This window comes from Sceloporus occidentalis, unplaced genomic scaffold (assembly GCF_023333645.1).
Source record: "Sceloporus occidentalis isolate IW3139 unplaced genomic scaffold, rSceOcc1.0.p SCAF_6, whole genome shotgun sequence".
Taxonomy (NCBI): domain Eukaryota; kingdom Metazoa; phylum Chordata; class Lepidosauria; order Squamata; family Phrynosomatidae; genus Sceloporus; species Sceloporus occidentalis.
In genome coordinates this window covers 58948652-58976249 of record NW_028316986.1, presented here as the reverse complement: position 1 = coordinate 58976249, position 27598 = coordinate 58948652, and the positions used below count along the sequence as shown (strand labels likewise).

The 27598-nt window shown below is 38.8% G+C and overlaps 1 protein-coding gene across 5 annotated transcripts in view; it reads left to right on the top strand.

Annotated features, from left to right (window-relative positions):
• The window catches only part of SPAST (spastin), a 48334-nt gene extending 28081 nt beyond the window's left edge, over nt 1–20253 (top strand). For 4 of the 5 annotated variants that reach the window (XM_089529777.1, XM_089529775.1, XM_089529776.1 and 1 more), the window contains 13 exons: nt 3110–3297; nt 4782–4915; nt 5578–5671; nt 6398–6472; nt 7358–7429; nt 9557–9632; nt 10782–10873; nt 11388–11467; nt 13468–13510; nt 14616–14695; nt 15333–15403; nt 17639–17679; nt 19961–20253. In XM_089529777.1, the coding sequence (XP_089385903.1) occupies nt 3110–3297; nt 4782–4915; nt 5578–5671; nt 6398–6472; nt 7358–7429; nt 9557–9632; nt 10782–10873; nt 11388–11467; nt 13468–13510; nt 14616–14695; nt 15333–15403; nt 17639–17679; nt 19961–20083 (1169 nt within the window). In that variant the 3' untranslated portion in view covers nt 20084–20253. Of the gene's footprint in view, nt 1–3109; nt 3298–4781; nt 4916–5577; nt 5672–6397; nt 6473–7357; nt 7430–9556; nt 9633–10781; nt 10874–11387; nt 11468–13467; nt 13511–14596; nt 14696–15332; nt 15404–17638; nt 17680–19960 lie in introns of those variants that run through there. The other variant, XM_089529778.1, reaches the window with a different exon arrangement.
• The last annotated feature ends 7345 nt before the right edge of the window (nt 20254–27598 follow it).

Genomic DNA, 27598 nt, shown 5'->3' with positions numbered 1-27598 from the left:
AGTCTCTGCGGCTAGTAATGAAACAACATCAGAAAGAATATTGACTTCAACAAGCCATAGTGAATCAGACTGCTTTGTAGCAACATGTCCAAAACTAGTAAGAAAACAAAAATTGTAGCATCCTTACTGTAGGAAAAGAACATTAAAACTGAAGCTAAAACAAAGAAATCTGGGCTACCTGCTCAGCTAAGGTCAGGAGCTACAGATTCAACAGTGGAGGAAACTCCAACTATCACTTTGGGTTATGTAGAGAACAGTGGTTTCAAAGCAGGAGACAGAGCTGAATCATGCTCATTTCTGAGCAACCAGAAGAGCCAAAGGAAGCAGGTGTAAGAGTTGATGGCCATTACAAATGCAAACAGTGCTAAGAAAGCCAGAAAGAAGCAGGTAGCACAGAGATGCAACCTTCATTCCTAAATCATTTAAAGGCTATTTTTTTCTGAGAATCTAGCAGCAGCAAATCAAGCTTCACGGGTTCATCTATTAGAATCCTAGAATCCTAGGTCAAATGAGAACTGCTCTAATATTCAGGAGTTAATTAGAGAATCAGTAAAGAGGAAAGGGAATAATATTTTAATGCCCAAAGCACAATGAATTAAAAATGATTTTAATTCAGTGAATTTGTTTCATCAAACCCAAAAGTACAGTATGTGGATTGCTCCTCCAGGTCATCCAGAATGAATGCTTATGATAAGAACCAAGCCCTCATTCTCTCTTGAATGACACTAATTATCTGGGTCCATTGCAGTCTAAAAATAGTCAGTCCTGGTTTTGACCAAATCATAATGTGGTTGCCCTGATAGATTATCTGTATTGGGAGTGTGGGTTAATTTGTACAGAAGGCAGAGCTTTCTCGGTAGCAGTACCGTGTTTATGGAACTCCTTTGCATGGGAAGTCAGATTGGCTCCATCCCTTTTGAACTTCTGACAAGTATCGCAATAGTGCAGAGTTGTGTATGACCTTTGGTTCCTGAAATAGTTTTGGCTTTAGGAACTGTTTATATTGTGTTTGTGTTTTTTAAAACATGTTTTCATTTGTTTAAAAAGAATGTCCTGTCTGCTTTTATCAGTTTTGCCCATGATGAGCTAAAATGAAATAAGCAAATATTTAAATAAGTCAATAAAAATTTAATTTTAAAAAAACCATTTCTGTCCTACCCTTTATCATAGGATCTTAGAATAGCACGCAATATAAAATAATTTAAAACACTTCTAGATTACAACTATAAACACAGTTGGCCCTTGATATCTCCTTGGGTTTGGTTTGTGGATACCAAAATTCATGGATGGTTGAGTCCCATTATATACAGTGGGTAGTATACTGATGTCCCAAATATAAAATGGCAAAATCGCGGTTTACTTTTTTGGGTTTTCCCCCTAAATATGACTATTTTCAAGCCATGCATGGTTGAATCCGTGCAAATGGAGGTCTGGCAATAATTGAAGCAAGACAGTACCATATTAAACAAAGCAGTAGTTCAAACCATAACAGTTTATAACCATATACTTGTACACTTTGATCCTAAATAAATGTTAAGTTTTTCTGGGCTGTTGAGGAGCCTTCTGTACCATGGCATCCTACTGCACTTGTTCTCTGGAGTGAGAATTAGTGGGATGGTTTCAACTCTCTCCAGAAAGCTGATTTCAGAAGTTAATACTGATGGACTGGAGCTCAGACAGATCGTATTTATGCTATGAAGTTCTACAGGATTTCTTTTTCTCCACTATTCTTTTGAACATCTCTGTGTGATTCTCTAGAAGCTTAGAGTTAAGCATTACCAATGTGCAGATAATATTCAACTCTGTAATCTATGTGCTGGATTTAAGAATCAATAATGAAAGTGAGAGGGTCAATAAAACGAAGTGCAGTCCTTATGAGATCGAAATTCTGTTGGAAAATGGTTTGTCTTGGGAGATGGTGGTCAATCTGTTCTGGATGGTTTTGCAATCACCCTAAAGCAGGTATGCAGAAAATGTGGTCTCAGGAATGACTTGCGACCTCTGCAAGCCTGTTTGAGGCTTTCAGTTACCTCTGGAGGTATACCAAACCCCTGAAACATTTTACAGTTTTTCAGATTTTTTGGTTTGAAAATGGGTTCAGACAAAATAGATATGCTTGCAAATGTGGATGATTTCCAACCCCAGTTGCCCCATGTAGGCCAAAAACTAGTTCAAATCTAATCTTGACTGTGAACTTCATTAGGTGTGCTAGAAGTCTCTGTCAACCTCAGCCACTAATTCCAATATGTGTCTAATAGTACAGTACAGTGGAACCTCAATATCCACGGACTTGCAGATTCGAGCCCCAATGGCGGTGAAGGCATGTAATAATAATAATAATAATAATAATAATAAGATTTATTTATATGCCGCCCAATCTCTGGGAATCCGGGCAGCTTGCAACAGAGGGGATAATAGACGGTTCCCTGCCCTCAGGCTTACAATCTAAAAAGACACGACACAAAAGGAGAAGGGAATGGGGGGGGGGGGATCAGGTCCAGCATTCTTCTCTCCCTCTGAGGCCTGGACCAAGGCAGATGGACTGGAGGGAAGGCTCTTCTTCTTCAGCCTAGCCCTGATGGAGCTGGGCCAGCCATTAGGAAGAGCTTCATTGTCTCCGCTGGTGGCACATGCATGCCATTAGGAAGTCCTGTTGTCCCTAATGACAGCGTGGCTGTGTGCACATGCCACCAGTGGGGACAAAGGAACTTGAGCATCCACAGATTTTGGTATCCTGGGGTTTGTGGTGTCCGCAGATACTGAGCGTACACTGTAAATTATTTTACCTTATTATGCAAATTCTAGGGGTTCAGCCTTTCCAAGCCAGAAGCTCTTTAGGCTTCAGATGATTGGAGTTGAAGGGCATTAGACTGGGAAGTGCTGTGGCAGTGTTATGATTAAGCCACTTGAGTACTAAATGAGTATGCCATGGAAATTCACAGATTTACATGCCTTATAACAAAAGTATTACCCACATGGTTAGAAATGGTGAATGCAAGCCCATTAGAATTGTTTTAAGGCAAGTAGATTTAATCAAGATGTACTCAATGGAGATATTCAACTCACTTATGAATAGCTCTGTATTTAGATGTCTCTTTTCTTTTTGTAGAAAGTGGAGCTGTTCCAAAAAAGAAGGATCCGCTGACTCACACGAGTAACTCACTCCCTCGTTCAAAAGGTGTTGCAAAATCTGGATCTGTAGGCCTTTCGGGTCATCAAAGGACACCTAGTTATAGTGGAATATCCAACTTTATGGTACCTAGACAGGGAACTGTTCCTGCAACCTCAAATCAGAAGGTAAGTTTGGTAGTTCTATGCACAGTGTGCTCAACATTTTAACAATTTGCCTTTACAGCAAAGCTACAAATTCAAAATAGAAGACCTTTATTTTATGACCATTGAGAACTCTTTGAACTCACTTCCATAACTCACTAGTTTCATGGTTTGCATAAACAAGATCCCAGAGTGTGACCCCACCCCCAGCATCTCTAGCCAATATAAAAAAAGATGTCTGAAATTCTCAAGTTGTTGTTTTTGTTGTTATTAATTGCTGTCAAGTAGAATTCTGGCAGCCCTAGGAATCAGAGGCCTCCAAGTCATCAATAGGTCAGGTCTTCCAAGCTTCCTTGACTGAGGTCCAAAACACATTGCAGAAATAATCCAGTTTGAGACCACTTAACTGCCCTGGCTCACTGCCAGGGAATTCTGGGAACTGTAGTTTTGTGAGAGATTTAGCTGCCTTTGTCAGAGAATTCTGGTGCCACAATAAAGTACAGTTCTCAGGATTCTCTAGCACTGAGTCTGGGCACTTAAAACAGTCTCAAACTGGGCTGTTTCTGCAGTATGTTTTAGGCCTGTGGCTGTCCACCAGTAATTCAGTCTTCTTTTCCTACTGCCTTCTGTCTGGCCAAGCATTATTGTCTTTTCAAATGAGTCATGTCTTCTCATGATATATCCACAATACTACAAGCTCAGTTTGGTCACTTTGGGTTCTAGAGAGAGTTCGGGCTTGATTTGCTCTAGGACCCATTTATTAGTTACTCTAGAGTAGATATGAGTGGCTTGGGTGGCTGGGTAAGGAGAAATCTTAGAACATCTCATTCTGCTAAATAGAGGCTTTAATGAGCCGAGAGAATTATTTGGCAATTGGTGATGTTAAGCAATCTGATTTCCACAGTAGTGAAATTTTTCCAAAGATATGGAAGTGAGTTGGGCACCAGGTTCAGTAATATTAAGCGAGTTTGTTGGTATGTGTCTGTACTTATAGTTGTTGACTTAATCTTCCTTATCTTCATTTTAAAGATATTAAGTTTTTCTGTTCAGCCAGAAGTATGCAAAAACCTTTAGAACTATTTTCATCAAAGGATACACGGGATAGTAAAATGTATACTAATAATTATGGCAACAATGTAACTGTCAAGGCTACCACTACCACCACCACCACCATCATGACCACCCCTCTTAAAATGTTACACTTTTTGGTAATTACGTTTCATTTTTTTCTCCCATGTGCTTAGTTCATAATTCTAGAACTGAATCAAAATAGAGTGCCCTGATAAGAACTGGGTTGTCCAGTGTCAGGTTAAAATCCTGCCTAAAATAAGGCAGAAAAAAGCATGTCAGATTATCTAAAGCCCACACCAAGACCAATTTTGCTTCTCTTATTAACCTGTCTGCTGGAAGAAAATTGATTCCCTTCAGCTTCACGGGCTACCTAATGCACAGGGGTCTAGTTGCATTTTCAACCAGTATTGAAATATCTGAAACAATTGTTTCTTCAGGTTACTCCCAAAAATAATAGAGCCAACAAGCCTTCTACACCAACAACTGCTGTGCGGAAAAAAAAGGACGCAAAGATTTTTAGAAATGTGGATAGTAATCTTGCAAATCTTATTCTCAGCGAAATTGTAGATAGGTAAGTAACAGCTGGCTTTAATGAAGACTGGATTCTTTTATACTATATATTTTATGGACTTAATCATTTAGGGAGACTCCAGCATTTTTCTTACAGTGTAAATGATATGAACTATATTTTTCTTTGTCAGTTTAAATCAAAATTCAAGTGGGGAAGCTTAAAGTAGAACATTCCCAGGTGGCACAGTGGTTAAATGCCGGTGCTGCAGCCATTCACAGCTACAAGGTTGTGATTTTGATCCCAGGGGCTCCAAGGTCCACACAACCTTGCATCCTACCATAGGTCGCTAAAATGAGTAGCCAGCTTGTTGGAGGCAATTGGCTTACACATTGTAAACCACTTAGGGAGTGCTTAAGTGCACTGCTAAGCAGCATAGAAGTGTACTTGCTATTGCTATTGTTACTGCACTGTAGTATTTATAATAATGTATTGTTTTATAAACAATAATTGTTAGTATTATTAATCATTAATAAATATTAATTATTAATAAAAATGGGAATACTGTAATTCAGTAAATTGATCTGATCTGTTCTAATATGTGACCAATTTCCTAAGTGTATTGGGTCTTTAAAGTTGGATGATCTGAGGGATGAGAATCTAGCCAGCTGCATTTCAGAAAGAAATGCCTATTGTTTCACTAATTGCTATTCTGTATCTAATAGTGGGCCATCTGTCAAATTTGATGATATTGCTGGTCAAGAGTTGGCTAAGCAGGCACTGCAAGAAATTGTTATCCTTCCTTCTCTTAGACCTGAGGTGAGCAACTTTCTTTCAAGTTCTATGTAGGTTTCAGTTAACTGTATTATATACTGTATATTGTTATTATTATCCTTCATTTATATAGTGCCATTGGTGTACATGGTACTTTACAAGTAAAACAACAAAAAACAGTGGGGCCTGCCAGTCGTTCAGTCTAAAGTATATAATGTATGTAATGTGGTTTTGACCATTTGGCAAGGTCAACGCCGCTCTGCGTGCATTCTTCCTCCTCCTCCTCCCTCCTGGGCTTTTCCCCTTTGGGAGGGGTGTGTACACCGCCTTCTTTCCCCAAGCAGCTCTCCATCCTGGGAAGGGGTTTGGGGAAATGATCCCCCACCATTTTCCTGGACAGAAAGCTTCCTGGAGAAAGGCTCTCTGTCCTGGGAAGGGGCAGGGACCAAGATGAAGGGGCAGGAGGATAGGGAAAGAAGAGGAGTGCATGCTATATTTGAGTGTTAATTTTGATAATGAAGGTTCTCTGAAGAAAACCATAGAGCACTGTGGTAGAACTCTGATTTGAAAATGGATAGTGGTAGTATTCTAGAGAGTACAACTGCAGTAAGGAAGGCAGAGGGGAAAATCACTTTGTAATGTGATGAAAACTAGTGTAATGTTGGATTTAGTCCAGTATTATAATGTTAAATATATGCTGCAGAATTTAGTTTATATCTAAATATGTGGTGGTTTATTCTGAAACACAGTGCAATTCAGCTATTCTTTTAGTTGTTTACAGGACTTAGGGCTCCTGCACGTGGATTGTTGTTGTTTGGTCCACCAGGAAATGGAAAGACGATGCTGGTAAGAAATCTGCTTTGCTTTTAGAGTTATGGGAGTCAGTCTGTATCCATTTTTGTCAGTATCACATATATGCAATCATAACTCCTCTTATGAATCATCATTTCATTATTTCTCATTCTATGAGAACGAGAATCAGTTCGTCATTCTGTGCTTTTATTATTGCCTCCCAACTTTATTTTTTATATGCACCTTTCCCTAAAATACATGTTTGTATATGTATCTCTGCATATGTATCAATTTGCAGTTTTTCAGTGCGCTACTGCATTAAAATTTTTAGAGAAACCTGGATTCCAAAACATAATTGCATTGTGATCAATGTGTTAAACTCAGAAGTAAAGATTATGTCATTTGCTCAAAAATGAGGACCAAACATAATTCTCTAGCATACCTGTGTATTATTTATTTATTTATTTATTGAATGTATACCACATCTTTCCCCAAGATGTGATTCAAATGGATCCATGTGCTCTTGTATCATAGTTCTCAACCTATGCCCGTGCATATATTTTGGATTCAACTCACTAAAGTTTGAGAACCAATCTCTTGCATGTTATTAACAGAGAATTATTTTAGCTTTCTGATTTGCTTTATATGTGTATGAAATGAAGATAATTGCCTAATACATGAGAAAATAGTAAGAGATTTTAATGTTAGGACATCTGCACTCTGGAAGGAAGTATGCTAAGTGACAACTTCAGAAATATTTTATAAGGGAAATTCAGCTTCTGTCTACAGTAGCCAGTATGCCAAGCAGTGGAATGCTACATATTGCTGTAGTGTTGATTCAGTATTTGAGTTTATCTTACTTGCACTGTTTCTTATATATTTCAGTAAGCATACCATTAACTATTGTAGCTGTAACTTGCCTTTTTTCCCCAATTCAAGGCCAAAGCTGTGGCTGCAGAATCAAATTCAACCTTCTTTAATATAAGTGCTGCAAGTCTGACATCAAAATATGTAAGTAACAGCTATATCTATTAGTTGTACACTTTATTTATTTATTTATTTACAGTATTTGTACCCCACCCTTCAGCCCTAAAGGCTCTCAGAGCGGTTACAGTTATTATTTTAATTAGACCGTTCCCTGCCCTCAGGCTTACAATCTAAAAAGACACGACACAAAAGGAGAAGGGAATGGTGGTGGGGAAGGGGATCAGGTCCAGCAGTTATTCTCTCCCTCTGAGGCCTGGACCAAGGCAGATGGACTGGAGGAAGGGCTCTTCTTAAGTGAGACAGGCGTTGGGCCTGTCTTTTCACTCCCTCCAGGCCAGAAGATGACACTTAAGGAATCCTTGGAGTTCATAATTTCTGTGGGTTCTGTTCAGGAAACATTACTGGGCTGTTTTACCCTTTGTTGTTGCTTATCTTTGTTTCCAGATACAGCTGGAAGAGACCTGTAGCTTGTTAGAGGATGAACAGGATTCTTGCCCTGGAAATAAGAGAGTTTTTGAGCCACAGTGAAATATTTTGGCTAAGAATGCATGTATGTGCCTGGCCTCTGGTCTGCGTGGGAGACAAGGCCATATATGAAGAGTTTCGGAAAAAAGAAAACATACTTTACGTAGAGAAAATATGGCTCAAATCATTGCTACTTCTCTAGAATACCTGTTTATTTTTGTTCTGCCAGTAATCATCAGTTTTACTGTGATGGAAAATTTACCAAAGACACTATCATACGTGCTAACCACATTCAGATGCAATACATTCTAGCTTATTGGGAATAAGACAGTTTGCCAGTGCATACTGCTGATTACTTCTGTTGCGAGCTGAAGCAGCTTTAAAATCTGTGAATGTTTCATGCCTCTTTTGGTTTGGTGTGAAGAGTTAGAAGCCATGGTTGTAGAATTCTGATTTTCGCTGCAACCAGTTGTACTTAATGTGTTCTGCTTGAGCTTTTTCCTATTATTAAAATAGCATTTGATTTCAAACTACAGTCAGCTCTCTGTATTGGCAGGTATTCAGTTCTACACACCCCCAAGAGTTATAAAAAAGACGGGACCTCAAGTCCCATTAGCGTCAGTGGATGCCAATGTGTCTATTGCTGTATCAGTGCGGCTGCGTGCATGTACTACTCTTGATGATAACTCCGCAAATGGCTAGCCCGCCGATATGAGAGCTGACTGTAATACTTAATTAAGCAACATTCCAAGCAACAAATTTTCCCTTCACAAACCCTTCAATGTGATGGATTAAGTCTGTGGGCAGAAAGCTCTAGTTACTAGTATCTGCAGACTTGCCACCCACAGATTTGAGTATATGTGGACGGCAAAGCCACATGGTCCCCAATGGTAGTGCTTGTATGTGGTCGTGCTCCTGTTAGGGACAACCCCTGTTGTCCCAAGTGGTGGTGTGTGCACGCGAATATGCCGCCATTAGGGAAAACACGACTTCACCAGGTGCACGCGCCACGATTGAAATCCTGTGGTCCTGAATGGTGGTGGGGCTGCATGCATGAGCTGTCACTGGGGACAATGGGGGCTGTCCCTAATGGCAGTGTGGCCACATGCATGCGTTACAATTGAAGTCCTGTTGTCCTTAATGGCGGAGCAGCCACATGCAAGTGCTGCCATTGGGGACAACAGGGGCTATCCCTAATGGTGGTGTGGCTATGTGCATGCACCACTATTAAAGTCCCATTGTCCCTAATGGTGGCGCAGCCACATGCATTCAGTGCCATTGAGGAGAACAGAACTTGAGCATCCACAGATTTTGATATCTGCAGGCGAGGGGGGTCTGAAACAGATTCCCAGTGGATAATGAGGGCCGACTCTATTTAGCCTTCTCTGTTAGGAGACCTCTGGTGCCACAACAAACTACAAATCCTATGATTTCAGAGGATGGAGCCATGACAGTTAAAGCCATGTCAAAATGCATTAATTTTGCAATATGGCAGGAGCTTTAGCTCCTTCAGCAAATTCCCCATGCCCCATCCCGTATCATTCCAGAGGGCCTGACAGTTCTGTAAAGAGGCTTTTATGGAAGTATAAGTGCAAGGGAAAGCAGGATTGAGAAACACTGCTTCCAAGAAGTTTCTTAAGTCTTCTAAAGTGGACACTTCGGCAATCTCTTGTTTTTTCCTCCTAGGTTGGTGAAGGAGAGAAGCTAGTGCGTGCTCTTTTTGCAGTAGCTAGAGAACTTCAGCCTTCTATAATTTTTATAGGTAAACTTCAATATTTGTTTTGTAATTTTTGTTGTGTGCCTTCAGGTCATTTCTGACTTATGACAACCCTAAGGTGACCCTATCATGGGGTTTTCTTGACAAGATTTGTTCAGAGGAAGTTACCATGTGACTTGCCCAAGGTCACCCAGTGAGTTTCAAGGCTGAGCGGAGAATTGAACCATGGTCTCCAGAATCATAGTCCCAACACTCAAACCACTAAGCCATGCTGGTTCCTAGTAAAAGGCAAATAAAGCAGCATGAACATTTATGAAGTCTTAAAATGGTGGGACTAAGTTGCATCTTAGGCCATTATCTCATTCAATTAATTTTATATGTTTTTAGGTTTTAATTTATTTTTAATGAATGGAAATTAATTATTTTTTACTTAATGGAAATGACTTTTGACCATCTGTATTGAAGAGCTGCTTATTAAAAAGCCAGTAGATAGATAGTATTATATAGCATAAATAGTATATTAAATTGCCAGTAGATAGAATCATAAAATCATAGAATCATAGAATCATAGAGTTGGAAGAGACCACAAGGGCCATGCAGTCCAACCCCCTGCCATGCAGGAAGTCCAAATCAAAGCTAAACTGCTATCTTAGATCATTAGTTTAGTTCAGACAAATATGTTTACACCAAAAGTGCTTATAATTTAATTGGCAGTTTTAAAATAATACTGCATATACTCATGTATAAGTCTAGAAGTTTTAGTAAAAAAATTTAGTCGACTTAATCTACGGGTCAATGTAAGTGCTGTACTTTAACTCTTATTAAAAAAGGAACCTTCCCCTGGTGAAAGGCAAGAATATAATCTGTTGTGGAAGCACTGATCCCCCCTCTGCTCTCTCATCCATCCAGTCTTCAGTATGACCACAAACACTTATAACTGCTGAAATATTCTAAGTTCTTTGATATTTTTTCCTTTGTTTCATCCTTTACGTCTTTCTCTGCATGCCCCTAAGTATTACCCTTGACTTATCCACAGTTCATATCAAAATCCATAATTTTGGCTCAAAAAACTGCCTTTGACTTATACACAAGGTCAACTTGTAGTCATGTATATATGGTAGATTTTTCTTAAAATACAATTTTAAATATATATTTTAATTTTAGCAAATGTTACAACGTTTTCACTGTTTTTAGATGAAGTGGATAGCCTATTATGTGAAAGAAGAGAAGGTGAACATGATGCTAGTAGACGTTTGAAGACAGAATTCTTAATTGAGTTTGATGGTGTAAGTATCAGTCTTACAGTGATTGGTGGTAGTGACAGTTATGTAGCATGTTTTAAACTCTACAGATTTTATTTCCCATTTATTACTGTGTTCCTATTAGAATAAAGAGTAAGAAAAAGAAAAGAAATAGGTAATATGTTGCCAGAAAGAAATCAATTGATGCTTCTCTTTTCTTACTTTGCTAAACTCAGTCCCAGTCCTGGGAAAAGAGCGGGATACAAATAAATATAATAAATAAATAAATAAACTCAATGTTCCCCACTGAAGTCTTGGAGAGTGAACTGTAGTGTGACATAGCATACTTTGAAGATAGACAAAACAAAATGATTCACATTTTTATAATATGGTATTTTATAATATAGTATTTGTTTATATACATGTTTTCAACTGTAGAGTCAGTAATCAGCAAAAAAAAAAGAGAGCTTTATGTATATATTACACTTTTTTAAGGAATATATGTCTCATAGCATTTTCCAGTTTTAAAATCTAAACATTTGCTTTATGAAAAAAATAGGTACAGTCTTCAGGGGAAGACCGAATACTTGTAATGGGAGCAACTAATAGGCCACAAGAACTTGATGATGCTGTTCTCAGGTACTTTAAACTACACATTTATTAGCATTCCATATGCAGTGAGGATCTGCATTCAGCTAAATACAATAATATGAAAAAGATGGTTTCAGCTATTTAAGAATAGGGACAACTAACCTAGAACCTTCCAAATATTTTAGACTGTGACTTCCATTATCTCTGACTTCTTGGTATGCTGGTTGAGGCAGATGGGAGTTGTCCAAAACATCAGAAGGGGAGCAGGTTGTGTTATGTCTGTTTTAGAGGAGAATAATAATAATAATCATAATCATAATCAAAATTGGATTTATTTATATGCCGCCCAATCACTGGGAATCCGAGCGGTTTACAACAGAGGGGATAATAGATGGTTCCCTGTCCTCAGGCTTACAATCTAAAAGACATGACACAAAAGGAGAAGGGAATGGCGAGGGGGGGAGGGGATCAGGTCCAGCATTCTTCTCTCCTTCTGAGGCCGGGACCAAGGCAGATGGACTGGAGGGAGGGCTCTTCTTCAGGCTAGCCCTGATGGAGCTGGGCCAGCCTATTCTTTCCCTCATAGGCTGAAGGATGACAGTTATGGAGGGAGGGTGCTCTATCTTCAGGCTAGCCCTGATGGAGCTGGGCTAGCCTATTCACTCCCTCACAGGCTGGAAGATTTCAGTTATGGAGGGAGGAGTAATTTAGGGGTGCTTGGGCAAAGCACCTCCCCATGCTATGCCACTATTCTTTGGAAAGTATTTTGGGTTGGGGAGGAGTTAGCAACCCACTTTTCATGTAAGAAGTTCTCTTTCCTGTATCTTCGGATCTTTTTGGTGTTTTTAAAGGATCAAGTTTGTTGGCTCTCAAAAATTATGGACCCCTTTTTGCACATTAGTAGTTGAATGTTGTTAGCTGCATATCATACCACTTCAGATTAGCACTCATCTTTACAAACACAGGGGCATTTTTCAGCATGACAAAATGCAAGATGTTGCATCTAAGAGGGCAAGAGAAGGAATTGGAATTGGAATAGAAAGGTTCTGCATTGCAGGTTGTTGTGGGTGGAACAAACTTAGTTTGACATGGTAGAAAGTTGGGCAAATGATTAGAGCTATATAATAAATAGGACTGGAGAAATTACAAGTCAGATTTTTATCAGTTGACTTTTCTGCTTAAGCATACAGTAGTTATTTTATATGTGTTCTAGTTCCCAGTTGTATGGATGTGATGGTTTGATTGTGTACAAATAATGTGTTTACCAAAATACTCCTTAATTTTAAAAATGTTACGGCACAACCTTTAAAAGATCCTACACGCCGACATGCCTGCCCCCCTGACACCATGAATTCATTTCTAAGAAGAAGAAACATTCAGTGGACAAGGAGTGTCACCAGTCTTGGTCTCCACCTCATACCAAACAGTCTGCTCTGACCTGGTCTGAAGATAATTTCTCTGAGATTGCTTCACACACCACAGAGGCACAGGAACCTTGGGATGACTCCTGTAAAAGTTTGCCCACTTGTGATATAGAAGACATGGTTGTGGTTGTCCACTCCAATAGCAAGATCTCTGAGGGCGAGTTCTTGGAATCTTCACTGGCTGTAAGGGTGACAGTTTCACCCTCTCCTTCCACTCATAAGCCATTTGCTATGCTGTCTCCAGCTTCAAGGCCTTTACTGGAACTACCATTGATCTTCTTCGTCCTATTGATCCCACTGGTCCCGTTATCGATCAACCTCAAGGTCATGAACAAACTCTACTTCCTACTCAATTTGTAGGTGTTGCTAAAGTCAGTTTTAACCAGAAGCATTTAGATAGTTCTTTGATTTTGTAGCACCTATATTTTAGCCAAAAAGTTTTTTAAAAATATTTGAATGGAGATCTTACAGCATTTATTGTGCTCTAACTATTGTGTTATTTTCTTCTCACCCATCAATGTGTGTGTGGTGTCTGCTCTCTAATTCTGACATGGTATAAGAGAGGTGTATTTTACCATATCTTTTGCTCCTAACTACTGCTTCAATGTCTGTTATTTTTTTCAGGCGATTCATCAAACGAGTGTATGTATCTTTACCAAATGAAGAGGTATGTACTTTGTGACTGTATCTTAATAGCAGATAGAACCTGTCTGCTAATTCCTTGCGAGTGCAAACTAATGATAGTGAATCATAGATTAAACTCTGTACAATAGTTGACTTAATCATCATCCCTATATGTTTATAAATGGACTGAATAGTACAGAATCTTTTTAACTTGATAATCTACTTTGAGTTCACACTGCTGAGACTGCAAATCCTTTTGAATGAAGGAAGAAAGTGGATCATGAGCAAATTTACTATTTTCACCAGTTTATTATGGAATATATTCTGATAAAGACAAATTATTTTTAAAGGTGGCAGAAGTTACATAAGGCAGAAACTAGATTTATTCATATATTTATTAATTTAGTTCTTAGGTGGAGGATATTCTGAATTTTGTGGTTCCTTCCATCAGAGTCTGCAAGCAGGGCTTGTTTCAATTTCGTAACTTCTCTAATTTTTCTCTTACCTCAAACTCTACAGTATCTTCTGCTAATGTGTAAATAAAACCCATCAGTATGTTGAAGCTAAAGAACCATTACTGGAAGGAAAATAGCTACCAGCACTTTCCCCCAAATAGTTGTGCAGTATAGTTTGCACGGTGCCCCAATAGGTTCTGTAGCAGTACTCCTAATTTCTGCTTACATATGGACTCTTGTACCCTCTTGCAGAAATCTCAAGACATTTCTCTCTTGCAGTCCTCTTGCTGTTATGGAGCAAGTGCAGGATCACTGTGTGAGAAAAACATCTTTTATAAAATGAAAGTTGTTCTATATATTTGAACAGCACATTGTGCTGTGGGCAGGCCTCAGGACTTCTGCAGGCAGGATTGTGAAATCCAGTGGAAGAGGGTGATCTCTCCCTGTACCTCAAAAATGTTGTCTGGTGTATTGAGAAAACCTCCAGAGACAGCCTTCACTCTTAGCCCACAAAACCTACCAAAAACTATGGATGCTGGCCAGGAAAGCCTTCAGCTTCACAGGCTTCACTAAGTTCGAAAAGCTGAGGGAGGGGGGAAAAAGGAACTACTTTATATTTCAAGTATTTTCTGTAACCTTTTTGTGATTATTATTTTTTGTACTCTCACTAATAGTGAGTGTTGCGTTTTACAGACACGACTTCTTTTACTAAAAAATCTACTGAGCAAGCAAGGAAATCCATTAACCCAAAAAGAGTTGGCACAGCTAGCTAGGTGAGTAAATTTCTGCCTCATTGCAAACTCTAGCTGATACTTTTCTGCAACAAGGAGGCTAAAAACTATTCAGTATGTTATGCACATGCTTTACTTCCTGGGTTTTTATGCAGTCACTATCAATATTTGATATATACATATCTCAAAAACAGATCACCATTGATATTTTGATACAAAGGCAAAATGTTATTTTACACTATTAATAAAACAGCCAATGAATCACTCGTCGTTGTGTGCCTTCAAGTCGTTTCTGACTTATGGTGACCCTAAGGTGAACCTATTATGGGTTTTTCCTGGCAAGTTGCGGGGGAGGGGGTGCCATTGCCATTTTCTGAGGCTGAGAGAGTGTGATTTACCCAAGGTCACCCAGTGAGTTTCCATGGCTGAGCCAGTATTCGAATTTTGGTCTCCAGAATCATAGCCCAATGTTTAAAACACTACACCTTAAAACCTTTACTTATTATGATTTTTTTAAAAAAAAAATTATTGACTACTTTTTCTATAAGATGAGTGGCCTTCCTTTAATAAAATTGAACTGGTAAGAGAACAAAACATTGTAAGCTTACTTGTTTTCCTATAATACAATTGTACATTTGAAGATTCCTGAAGTTAAGTGTATCTTTTCCTTTTTACAAAGAATGACAGAAGGATATTCAGGGAGTGACTTAACAGCATTAGCAAAAGATGCAGCACTGGGCCCTATACGAGGTAAGCATGGTTAGCATTTTGAGAATATGAACTGTAAAGTGGTTAGAAACGTTTGTCCAGTTCCATGCCTCCTCTTTTTCCACTAGAACAGGATGCAAAGAACTATATCTGTCCAAGAGGGATATATCTGTCATATTTAAAAACTTTAAACAACAAACCTCTCTATAGCTCTACATGAGTATGGCATAGAGGGCAATCTCCTTAGCTTTGCAGCTTGGTCTCATAAATTAATTCAGAAGCACTGAAATCATTTTTTCTTAGGGTGGAAAAATGAAATGCATAGATATAGGTGAGGACACCTGGCTTAAGGAGACTATCTGTGAAAGGGATTTAGGAGTCTTAGTTGACCACAAGTTGAACATGTGTGTGGGTGGGGCATTTACTCCCTGCAACATACTGCAAGCACATGTGTATCAAAGTAAGTTGCGATTCCCCAAACAGACCACGCTGGATGCTGAATAATGCTTCAAACTTTACTGGAACATAAATTGATAACTCCCAACAGCAAGAGGTAACAACTGGTACTTGGGTTATGTCACCACGAGCCCTAATTTTACAGTCCAGGTCCTTCCTCGGACTCCCCAGGTTTGTCGGCAGGCAGTCTTTCTCCAGGTCCCTTTTCCGAGCACTCCTAGTCCACCTTCTCTTTTAACTCTGGTCCCGGTCTCTGCTCCCACTGTTCTCTTTTGGGGTCCCACCACTCCCCTTCTAATGTCTCCTTGGTCTGCCGCCTCCACTCCCCTTCCTGGGGATAATGGGAGTCCCCTTCCCGTCTAGCGTCTGGCAGAATCACAGGGGAGTGGGGTCCCACCCATAATAAACAGTGGCGACCCTGTAGAGTCACAGGGCGTCCTACTCTTCCGGGACTCCTGACCACACCGACTCTCCCTCTTGCGACCGCCTCTGCACGACCCCATCTTCTGCGTTCCATGCCCCTCCTCTTGCCCACCTATCCCTCAGCTCTTATACCTTCCTCCTGGGATGTTAGCTCTTCCTCGACCCTTCCTCTGGGTCCTTGCACCCCTTTCCACTCTGACTCACCTGACCAACCCTCACCTCCTCCTCCCCGACCTGGCTACAATGTGTCAACAGTGTGATGCGGCAGCTAAAAAGGCGAGTGCAATTTTAGGCTGCATCAACAGAAGTATAGTGTGTAGATCAAGGAAAGTAATAGTGCCACTGTATTCTGCTGTGGTCAAGCCTCACCTGGAATATTGTGTCCAGTTCTGGGTGCCACAATTCAGAAAGGACATTGAGAAACAGGAGCGTGTTTAAAGGAGGGCGACTAAAATGGTGAAGGGTCTGGAAACCTTGTCTTATGAGGAACGACTTAGGGAGCTGGAGATGTTTAGTCTGGAGAAGTTTAAGAGGTGATATGATAGCCCTGTTTAAATATTTGAAGGGGTGTCATACTGAGGAGGGAGCAAGCTTGTTTTCTGCTGCTCCAGAGAACAGGACCCAAAACAATGGATGCAAGCTACAGGAAAAGAGATTCCACCTCAACATTAGGAGGAACTTCCTGACAGTAAGGGCTGTTCGACAGTGGAACACACTCCCTTGGAGAGTGGTGGAGTCTCCTTCCTTGGAGGTCTTTAAACAGAGACTGAATGGCCATCTGTCGGGTATGCTATGATTAAGAGTTCCTGCATGCCAGGGGGTTGGACTGGATCGTCCTTGCAGTCTCTTCCAACTCTATGATTCTACAGGGCATATACATTTGATACCAACAGAGTGTAAAATACATTCAGTGGATATAAGTGATTACACATTTTTGAATTAGCAAATTATGCTGTATTTGCTTTGAATAATTATTCTAGCTCAGGCTTTTTCAAATTGATATAAAAGTCTTCTTCCCCTTCCTTACAGCCCCTCATAATCTTTTCTTGGAGGGATGGGGTATCTTTTGCAACAGATTTTGGGGCCCATGGAAGACTACAGTAGAGGAGAGGGGGAAGTTCCTATTCTCACACTTCTGGCACTTTTTCTATAAATCTTATCAATAATCAATGTCAAGATAGAAGATACTGGGTTCAGTGTAGCTTTTAAACATCAACATTCAGATTAGGACTGAAAAACAATGGAACCCATTATTGTTGATATTGCCTTTACCTAATTTGACTGTCTCTTAGTGAGTTTGATTTTCACATGTACACAGTGATGCTTCAAATATTGAGGCTTCTGATGATATATGTATTTCTTTTGAAACTCACTGATTGTGATTTCCTTACTTTGCAGAACTTAAACCAGAGCAAGTGAAAAACATGTCTGCTAGCGAGGTATGCTATTAAAGACCTGATATGCCAAACAGAAAACAAACTATTCACTTTTGCCATTTTTTCTCTTCCTTACTTGTAAAGTAGAATACAGTTTCTTGTTTGCAGATCTCAGATGAAAAAAATAAGGGGGAAAGAGGCTACTGCCTAGGATAGATAACCAAAGTGTTCACTGTAAATTCCGGAGAGATTACTGAAAGCAGTATAAGCTTGTCTAGCACCTAGAACTTGCATTTGCACAATTTATCTTAATAAAGGTCCAAAGCACACTACAGAAATAATCCAGTCTGAGACAGCTTTAACAGCACTAGCTCATTGCTAGGGAATTCTGGGAACTGTAGTTTTGTGAGACAGCTTTCTCTGTTAGAAAGAGCTCCAGTGCCACAATAAACTACAGTTCCCAATATTCCCGTAGCACTGAGCCATGGTGGTTAAAGTGGTTTCAAACTGGATTATTTCTGCAGTGTGTTTTGGATCAAAGTGAATTATCTGGTTTGTATGTCTAATACAAAAAGCAAAAGTACAGCTGAAAGACAAAACTAAATAGCAACAAAAGATCCTGAAAATATTTCATACCAATGAAATACTACTTTATGGATCAGAGCTTACACTGATTTAAGACCTAGGACACAAACATGGTCACTAGATCCTTTTCCTTGCTGTGCACATCATTTTCATGATATTGCTTTGGATTTATACTCACTGATGCAGTATTCAACACTGCAGTTAAAGAATCTAGGAACCAACATTTATTTAAGAAATCAGCTTCTTGCATAGTTTTGAATATTTATAAGAATTCACAGCATTTGAGTTCTGTTTCAAATACAGACTTGACAAAAAGTCAAGGTGAAAATTGGGTTTATATCCAGCAACTCTGCTTGCAGAAGATTTCTTCACTTAATTTCAATTTGTGCCCACTGCAGCCCCATAAGACATGTCACGCAGCGTTATTTTAGGTCTCCAGACACTTTAGTAATACATAAGGGCAGGAAAGATGGCTTGTGAGATTTGCCTTCCAGTTATGCTGTGTTGGATCCATTCCTCTGTTTTAGTAAGATAAATCTTAGTAGAGGGAAGTAATTGTAAGCAGCCTGAGATTTTTGCTAGACATGTGTTAATATATACAGGCATACCTCAGTTAACAAAACCTCTGATAAAGAAGCCCCTTTTAATGAGGTCATTTTGTAGTAGCCCAGCCCAGTCCTCCACTTTTCTTGTATTCTTTCCATGTTATATCTGCTTCTGGTACCAAGGTTTTTGTTAAAGTTAAGCCAGGAACATATTTCCTTCTTAAGTGAGGTATACCTGTAATGGCACCAACTAGTGGAATAAAAGTAGCAGTGCTAATACAAACAGAATTTTATTTTGTTGTGCATTTTGATGTTTGTGACTGTTGAAACTTTGATAATAGCTATAAATACATTATAAGTTCAGTTTAATTTTTTTAAATATAAATTTTATTTGTATTTTCATAAAATATAAAAAAGCAAACAAAGCTCAATTGACAATATTGAATTGGTAGTTTTACTTTGTACAACTTCTATTACCTTCTATACAGAAATATTTCGTACTAGCTTGGTTATCTCAGATATATTACATTACATACATTGACTTTTGGTTAGACCTTTTTTTTATCCCAGTTAAACTTTGCATTTCATATCTATTCCATCTAGGTAATTATGCAATTCCTTTCTTGCTAATGCGAATATGTAACATTGAATATCATTTTCTTTTAATTTCCTCCTTGTATATTCTGTGTCTTGTTGTCACATTTCTATGAATGCATTGATCTTTTCTTTTAGTAGTTACATCTCTCTCTCTCTCTCTCTCTTTCTACACACACACACACACACACACACACACACACACACACACACATGTACACACAGATATAGATACATCCATATAAATTTAGACCTTTATGTATTGCTTTGACTATCCATTTGTAAAAGAAAAAAAATAAAACAAGTAGTTTTATTACTCTTTGTACTATAGTTTTGCTTTTCGGTTCTTACTTCAGATACACCCTCTCGTTGTCTTTTTTGTTTTGCTTTGCTTTGTTTGTTTTACTTTCTAATTGTCTTTTTGTGTTACATCTCTTTATTATTGTCATTATTATTTTTGCTATAATTGTTCATTGTTTATTCCCCACTTTTCTTTCCAATATTGTACTATAGGTTGCCAGTCCTTTTCTGTTTTCATTAAAGTCAGTTTAACTTCTTGGTTCAGAGTTTAGGTTGAAGCATGCATAGTTAAAGGTTAACGATTTTTTTTGTCCTTCTAGATGAGGAACATCAGATTGTCGGACTTTACTGAATCTTTGAAAAAAATTAAACGCAGTCTGAGCCCTCAGACCCTGGAAGCCTATATTCGCTGGAACAAAGACTTTGGGGATACTACAGTTTGATATGCTGCTTTATTAAGAACATTGCAAGCAAGAGAGACAGTTAACAGAAATCACTGGTGGACATTAGTCAGAGTTTACAAAACTTTTCATATCTCTAAATTCATGCACTAAAAGACCAGATTCATCTAAAGGAAAAAAATAGAAATTAAGAGTGGCGATCTCATACATTTAACATCAGGGAACTTCAAGAGAGAGCACAATAAAAGAATTCTAGCAGTTCAGTGATGGTAGGGGATATGATTTGTATATATTGTTGCTGACTGAAAAAATCCAATAGCACTATCAGTTGGAAATGTTAAACATTTTAAACATTTGCTCATGACATTTATTTTTTGCTTTGTTTCTCTTAATCACTAATTGTAAGAGTCTGTTTTTAACTTTTTGTTACCTATGTGTTGATGATGTGCCAAATAAAAATTCTACATATAGATCAGGATGTTTGAAAAGTCTACTACAAAAAGCAAGTTTGTTTGGACTTTTTGTTTGTTTGTTTTTTGTTCAAATGAAACCCGTCAGTTAATCGAACTGTCTAAAAAGCAATCTTTCACAGAACAGCCATGACAAAACCAAGCACTAAACATGTGAAAGTTGCCAGTTTTATATAATTTATTTTCTGCAGTACTTTTCTAATGCACTTATAAAATTTCTATGGTAGGAAAATTGTGCAGACCATACTATAAACAGTGTTCTTTTTCATGTTAGTTTTGTATGTCTGATGACTAAAAGATGTTTCAGTCTGATGATTGTCTAACAATATGTGCAGATTAGCATGGCTGCAGTGACTTGTTTAATTGAATAGCCTTCTGTATCTTACATTTTCTTCATTTTACAACTGATTCTGGAAGGTACAGTAAACACACTTTCTGTAAGCTTTTGTTATTTAAATTCCTTAGGGTTCTAAAATGATATTAGATAAACATGTGAAGAGAACAAGTACTCCCCTCTGGGTTCAAAATTGCATGGAGACCCTTTACAGATCAAGAAGGCTTTCCTCTTCACTGATGCATCTTTTTTACATAGAGGTTGAAAGAAATCTGCAAAGAGTGGGGTAGCCCTAACGTGCTTTTCCTCCTCATGTGTTCAGTTGTATAACACCAGAACAGGGCTTTAAATTACATGTAAATCCATAGCATTGAATGTTAAAGGGAGAGCAATAGTTACCCCATTATGGTAGATAATTGGTGTCTTGTTTACAAAATGGGTATTATGTTTCTTTATAAGAATTTTTAAAAATAATTTAAGAATTGTGGGGGAAATAAAAAAGAACAAAAAAAATGGAAAATTCTGTTTAGAAAGTAAATGTACATATTTTTCCTCAGATAATTTTTACAATTATGACTTCCAATTCCAGTTACTTAACTGAATGTGCCAACTACTTTTTTGGCAATTGAAGTAGACAGTGATTGATCTTGAACTGATTGATTTTGAACTGTATTCTGTAGAGCCCTCCATCGTGTTCCTAGATACAGTGTTGACATCAGAAGGCGGGAACCTTTTCTAATGGCACCATAAAAAACTAAATAGTTCTAAAACTTACAGTGATCACTGTAAGCTAACAAAATATGTTGAGACTTTGGAAATTGATTTAAAATATGTTAAAATTGTTCTTCAATGGCTTGATTAGGTAAAGCAGATAGTGTCTAAAACTACAGGGTACATGAGCTGAGATCCACTTCTTCTAGGAACATGGAAAAACTTGGTACTGTAGTCACACTGATACCTTTCATGTTTCCCTCCTGAGTTGTTAAAAATATTTTCTAATCCATTTTGCATGAAAAACTGAAGATGTATGACATTGCTCTCCTGCTTGAGCTAAAATTTATAATGTTTATTTGCTCTGGACAATTGATTTTCAGACATGGTTTGAAATAACATCAAGGCTGCTTTCTTATACTTGAAAGCAAAATATTTTGCACCATCTCATTTTATGTTACTTGTAAAGATGAACCTTTATGATGACATGAGTTCACTGCCTACATGGGTGTTTTAAACAATGAGTTTTTTTAAAGAAGGAATATGTGCTATATTTCATGTTATTACTGTGGGCAGACTGGTGTGGTTACAACAGAAATTAGTCCTAGAACGTTGTGCTTTTATATTTTGAGTGGCTTTCCTGATGTAGCTGAATCTTGTGGTTCGGGGGGAGGGGGGGACTCAGTAAGGAGAATTAGTGGAAATTCAGTTTTAGAAGCTCAAACCATTTAAATTTTTAAAACCTGTGATAATTTTAGCCACTTGATTAGTTGCAAAAATGTGATTGGAATTTGCTTTATGCTTGCTAACTTCAAGCAGGTCTAAGCACTGTTTTTTGGACTCAGGCTAGACTCAGGCTCACAGCCAAGGCCTTTCAAATTCTAGATGACACAGTGTTGGACAGGAAAAATTAAAGGACTTGTTGTTGTCTCTAATAATTTCTATGTAGTCTGAATCAGTAATATGGAGAACTGGCTGTATTAAATATTTTATGAAAATTGTTAAGCCATTGGGTGAAATGCTTTCATAGGTATGTACAGAGAATGCTTCAGGTTCGTACATGAACAAAATACAACTTTTTGTGTCTACTTAATAGCTTTTGTGTCCTTTTATGCTCTGTAACAGCTGCAAATGTTCTATGTATTCGTTGATGTTTCATGGTATTCATAGCTATTTACTTTGGATTTCATGTATATTACCTTTAAGTGAGGACAACATTGTAGTTTTCATAAAGCCTCTCCCCATCTGAAGTTGTTAGATAAATTAATAAATACTAGGTATTGGGCAGGAGGATATACAGATACAACTATAATATATGGGACAAATAGTGACTAAATAGAATCATAGAGATTTGGTGATAAATAGAATCATAGAGAATCATGGAAGAGACCGCAAGGGCCATACAGTCCAGTGCCCTGCTGCACAGGAATACACAACCAAAGCACTCCTGATAGATGGCCAACCTCTGTTTAAAAACTTCCAATGAAAGAGAATCCATCACATACAAAGGCAGTGTATTGCATTGTCAAAAAGTTCTTAATGTTTAGGAGGAATCTCTGTTCCTGTACTTTGAATCCGTTGCTCCATGTCTTAGAGCAGCACCTTCTTCAATGTGACATCTTTTCAAATATTTAAACAAGGCTATCATTGTCACCTCTTAACCATCTCTTCCCCAGGCTAAACATACCCAGCTCCCTGAGCTGCTTCTCATAGAACATACTGTGTATACTCATGTATAAGTCTAGAAATTTTAGTCAAAAAAATGGGGGGGGGGGGACTCGGTTAACTTATCTAGGGCTCAGTGTTAGTACTGTACTTTAACTCTTATCAAAAAAGGAACCATCCTATTCTTGGAGTAGACTGGTGAAAGGTAACAGCCTAGTCCACCCCGTTAGAACTTAAAAGAAGCAACGGCCTTCTCTACTCTCTCTGCTGCAGTGGCTTTTCTGGCCTTTTTGAATGCCTGGGTGGGATGGTGGTGCTAGCTCTTCGGCACTTCTCTTTAAAGGAACGCCAAAAGGAATCATGCTTTGAAGGATTTCATTAAGCATTTGTGTATGTTTGTCTGCTTTTCTGGGTTAAAATCAAGCAAAGTTATCACAGTAAAGTTAAAGTCTATAGACACTGTTAACACAGTCACCATTTTCCTTTGCTTTGCCTTTCCATCCTTTTTGATATCTTTTCTCAGCCCCACCTCTGCCTAGCCACACACAGCCACAATTAACTGTGGTTCCCTCCTGATCCACCTAGTCTTTAGAGTGAGCAGAAACAGTTATGCCTGTAAGAATTTTGTAAGTTCTTTGGCGTTGTTTTTATTTGCGTTGTCTTTTAAATCCTTTTAACACACCGCAAAGTTTTACCCTGGACTTACCCACGGGTCATATCAAAATGCTTAATTTTGACTCCAAAAGCTGCCCTCAACTTACACATGAGGAAGTTAGTATCTCAGACATGTTGTATTTGTTAATGCTTTAATACTGATTTATCTTGTTTTGTTAATGACTTGAATACAAACTGAGTACCAGTTGGTTGACAGTTTCTATGGTGTTAATACTTATTCTGGGTATTTCTGTAATGTTGCCAGATTTTATAATCCTAATACTGCTTTATTTCAAGACAAACAGGGGTAATGTTAAAGCAATACAGTTTAATTCTATTCTTGTTTCTGGTCTCCTTAGTAAAAGTAGTTGCTAGGTAGATTTTTTTTCATATGTAACACCCCATTCTAAATTCATCACTTAGTATCAACTGTATGGAATTTCGTTCAAGGAAAATATGTGTGATTGTTACCTATGGGTGACATGTAGGCATTGGCAAGAACCTGGTATTACCACTTCCATCAGTGCAAGATAGGAATGAGATTTGAACATGGATCAAGCAGTGTACCTCCTGCAATTTCTCTATGTGGCCACATGAGAGATTAGTCACTGGTATATAGGAGCTTGCCCAGTTAGAAAAAAAAAAGCTATAACAAGGTATGAGGCTTAAGAAACACGGCATGCTATTTATAATAACAAGCAGAGAGAAGCCTGACATGGAGCTATTTCTGTCTTTGATAGGTTTCTTCTGAGATAGCAACCTTTCAAGAAGGATCTTGATATTTATGGGTTTTGAATTTTAACCAAAGGTGCTGCCACAACTATAATGTCTTCGTACTGTCCACATTTCCAGCTATGGATACTTTGCTTTGAATTTTCTTTTTTAAAAAAAAATGTTAGATATTGCTATTCAGTATCAAAATATTGGGAAAATAAAATGTGTAAAAGCATGAAGAATGTTCTAATAGGATTAGATGGACATACTTGATCTTCTTTCATAAAATGTTGCAATGTGTTTTTATGGCCAGCTGTATGATTTACGTCCATTACTTGGTCCAGACTCATGCCTTTCAAATCTGTTGCCTGTTATCTTTTGCTGTATAATAATATTTTTAATGTGATATAAGATTACAGAAAAGGGTTTTTTTTTTTTTTGGTAGAATATTTCCATTTGGTTTCTCTGAAATGAGACTAAAAATCTTAACTCTAATGTATTTCTAATTTAAATGCAATGTGCTGAAACAAGGTTTTTAATTTTTATTATATCAGTTTTGTTAGATTCTAAATAAAAAAGTGAAAATAATACGACTGAGTGCTAAATATTTGTAAGACACATGTGTAAGTTAAAACTCATTCTTTCTGTACTTAACCAGGTGAGAAATATGCCTTCAACTTGTGGAACCCCATGAATTTTAGGTATTTTCTCAACCTAGCCAAAGGTTTTTCAGACAATATGATTTTTTACCAGAACCTTTTCGTAGTTGTAAACACTATGATCCAAAACACACTGCAGAATTTTGAAACTGCTTTAACTGTCTTGGCTCAGTGCTAGGGAATCCTGGGATAGCTCTCAGCCAGAGAAGGCTAAATGTCTCACAAAACTACATTCCACCTCAACATTAGGAGGAACTTCCTGAGAGTAAGGGCTGTTTGACCGTGGAACACACTCCCTCGGAGGGTGGTGGAGTCTCCTTCCTTGGAAGTCTTTAAGCAGAGGCTGGATGGCCACCTGTCGGGGATGCTTTGACCGAGAGTTCCTGCATGGCAGAATGGTGTTGGACTGGATGGCCCTTGGGGTCTCTTCCAACTCTGATTCTATATAGTTTCCAAAATTCCCTAGCATTGAGCCATAACACTTAAAGCAGTCAAACTGGATTATTTCTGCAGTGTGTTTTGGACCTATATCTGAGATCAGGAGTAGGTAAAGTGCAGTCCCCAAGGAATATTTTTAAAAAGCCCTAAAATGATACCTAGGGGCAGCATATTTTCCACCACATTTGGGCCCTTAGGAGCAAAACAACGTTTTACCAAAAGAATTTTGCCCAGCAGTGTTGCCAACGAGCCTTGAAGATATTCCCCAGCATGTTTTACCAAAGTCCCCGGAATGCCTCCCATATCACATGGAATATTAAGTCAAAATCCCCGGAAAATTCCCGCAATGTTAATATGGCGGATCTTTTGCAAATAAACATAGCCCTAATTGAATAAAAATAATTGGAACTTATTTCAACTCTCAAAATTACCATTAAAACCAACCAAAGAATCTTCCAGTCCTTCTAATACTTTTAAGATGTTTATTTTGACATGAAGGGGGTCCAGGGAGCTTTGTGCCAAATAGAAACGTGTTGGGCTTCAACCGCACTGCAGAAATAATCCAGTTTGACACCCCTTTAATTGCCATGGCTCAGTGCTATGGAATCCTGGGAATTCTAGTTTTCAGAGACATTTAACCTTCCCTCTCAGCAAACTCTGGTGTGACAACAAACTACAATTCCCAGGATTTCATAGCACTGGGCCATGGCAGTTAAAACGGTATGAAACTGGATTGTCTCTGGAGTCTGGAGTGAAGATGCAGCCTGAGTTGGGTCCAAGACACACTGCAGAAATAATCCCGTTTGAGAGTGCTTTAACTGCCCTGGCTCAGCGCTAGGGAACCCTGGAAATTGTGGTTTTGTGAGAAAGAGCTCTGGTGCCACAATGAACTACAATTCCCATGCACCTGAGGAAATATGCTCAAGTCCAGTAAAGCTCATGCTGCCAACTTTTCTTTCAGAGTCTCAAAGGTGCTACGAGATCTATCTCTCTATCATCATCACCATTATTGTTGTTATCATTATTAAATCCAAATGCACCTGAGGAAGTGGACTTAAATTGGCAACACTGATTCTGCCTCATAGAATGTCTTCTTGGGGGAGGGGGGGGCAGAGTGACCATGAATGCCCTTTGGTCCCTTAGAAGGCATTTGGGTTGCTTAGGCTTTTGTGGTGGCAAGCGTGTGGTGTGTTTGTGGGGGGTGCAGCCCTTTAACTCTTTGTCTGGCTCTTTGCTATGGAATTCTGGGAGTTGGAGTTTGTTGTGGGCCCAGAGCGGCGCAAAGAGCCAGACAGAGGCCTGTTACAGACTGCCAAAATAAAGCTGCTTCGGGTCTCTTTGGAGATATGCTATTTAAATGATGCATGCATCCTAAGAATCCAGAAGCTGCACCAAAAGCTGCACTCTGGTGCTTAGGAATAGAGTGTGGAATTGGTGCGACCTCCAGACTTTAGGACCCATGCATCATTTAAATAGCATACCTCCAAAGAGACCCGAAGCAGCTTTATTTTGGCAGTCTGGAACAGGCCAAAGAGTTAAAGCGCGGACAAACCGGGTTATTCCTGCAGTGTGGATACAAGCCACCTCCATGTAACACCACTTCTAAGTGCCATGGCTAGATGCTTTGGAATTCTGGGATTTGTTTCGTGAGGTACAATCGGCCCTTTGTGTCTGTGGACAGCGGTCTGATTGACAGACAACCGACTTCATTCCCCGACGAGGAATGGACCAATGGGAGCCGGGCCTCCGTAACCTTGGCAACTTGGTCCCGCCTCTAGAGGCCGTAGAAGCGCCCTGCTGCTAGTTACTGCCCACAGAGCCGGCGCATGCGTGTTTTATTCTCCCCTCCCGCCGCAACGTTGACAGAGGACGTCTCGCGTCAGTTCCTGCCCTGCTCCGGCGACTGACCAAT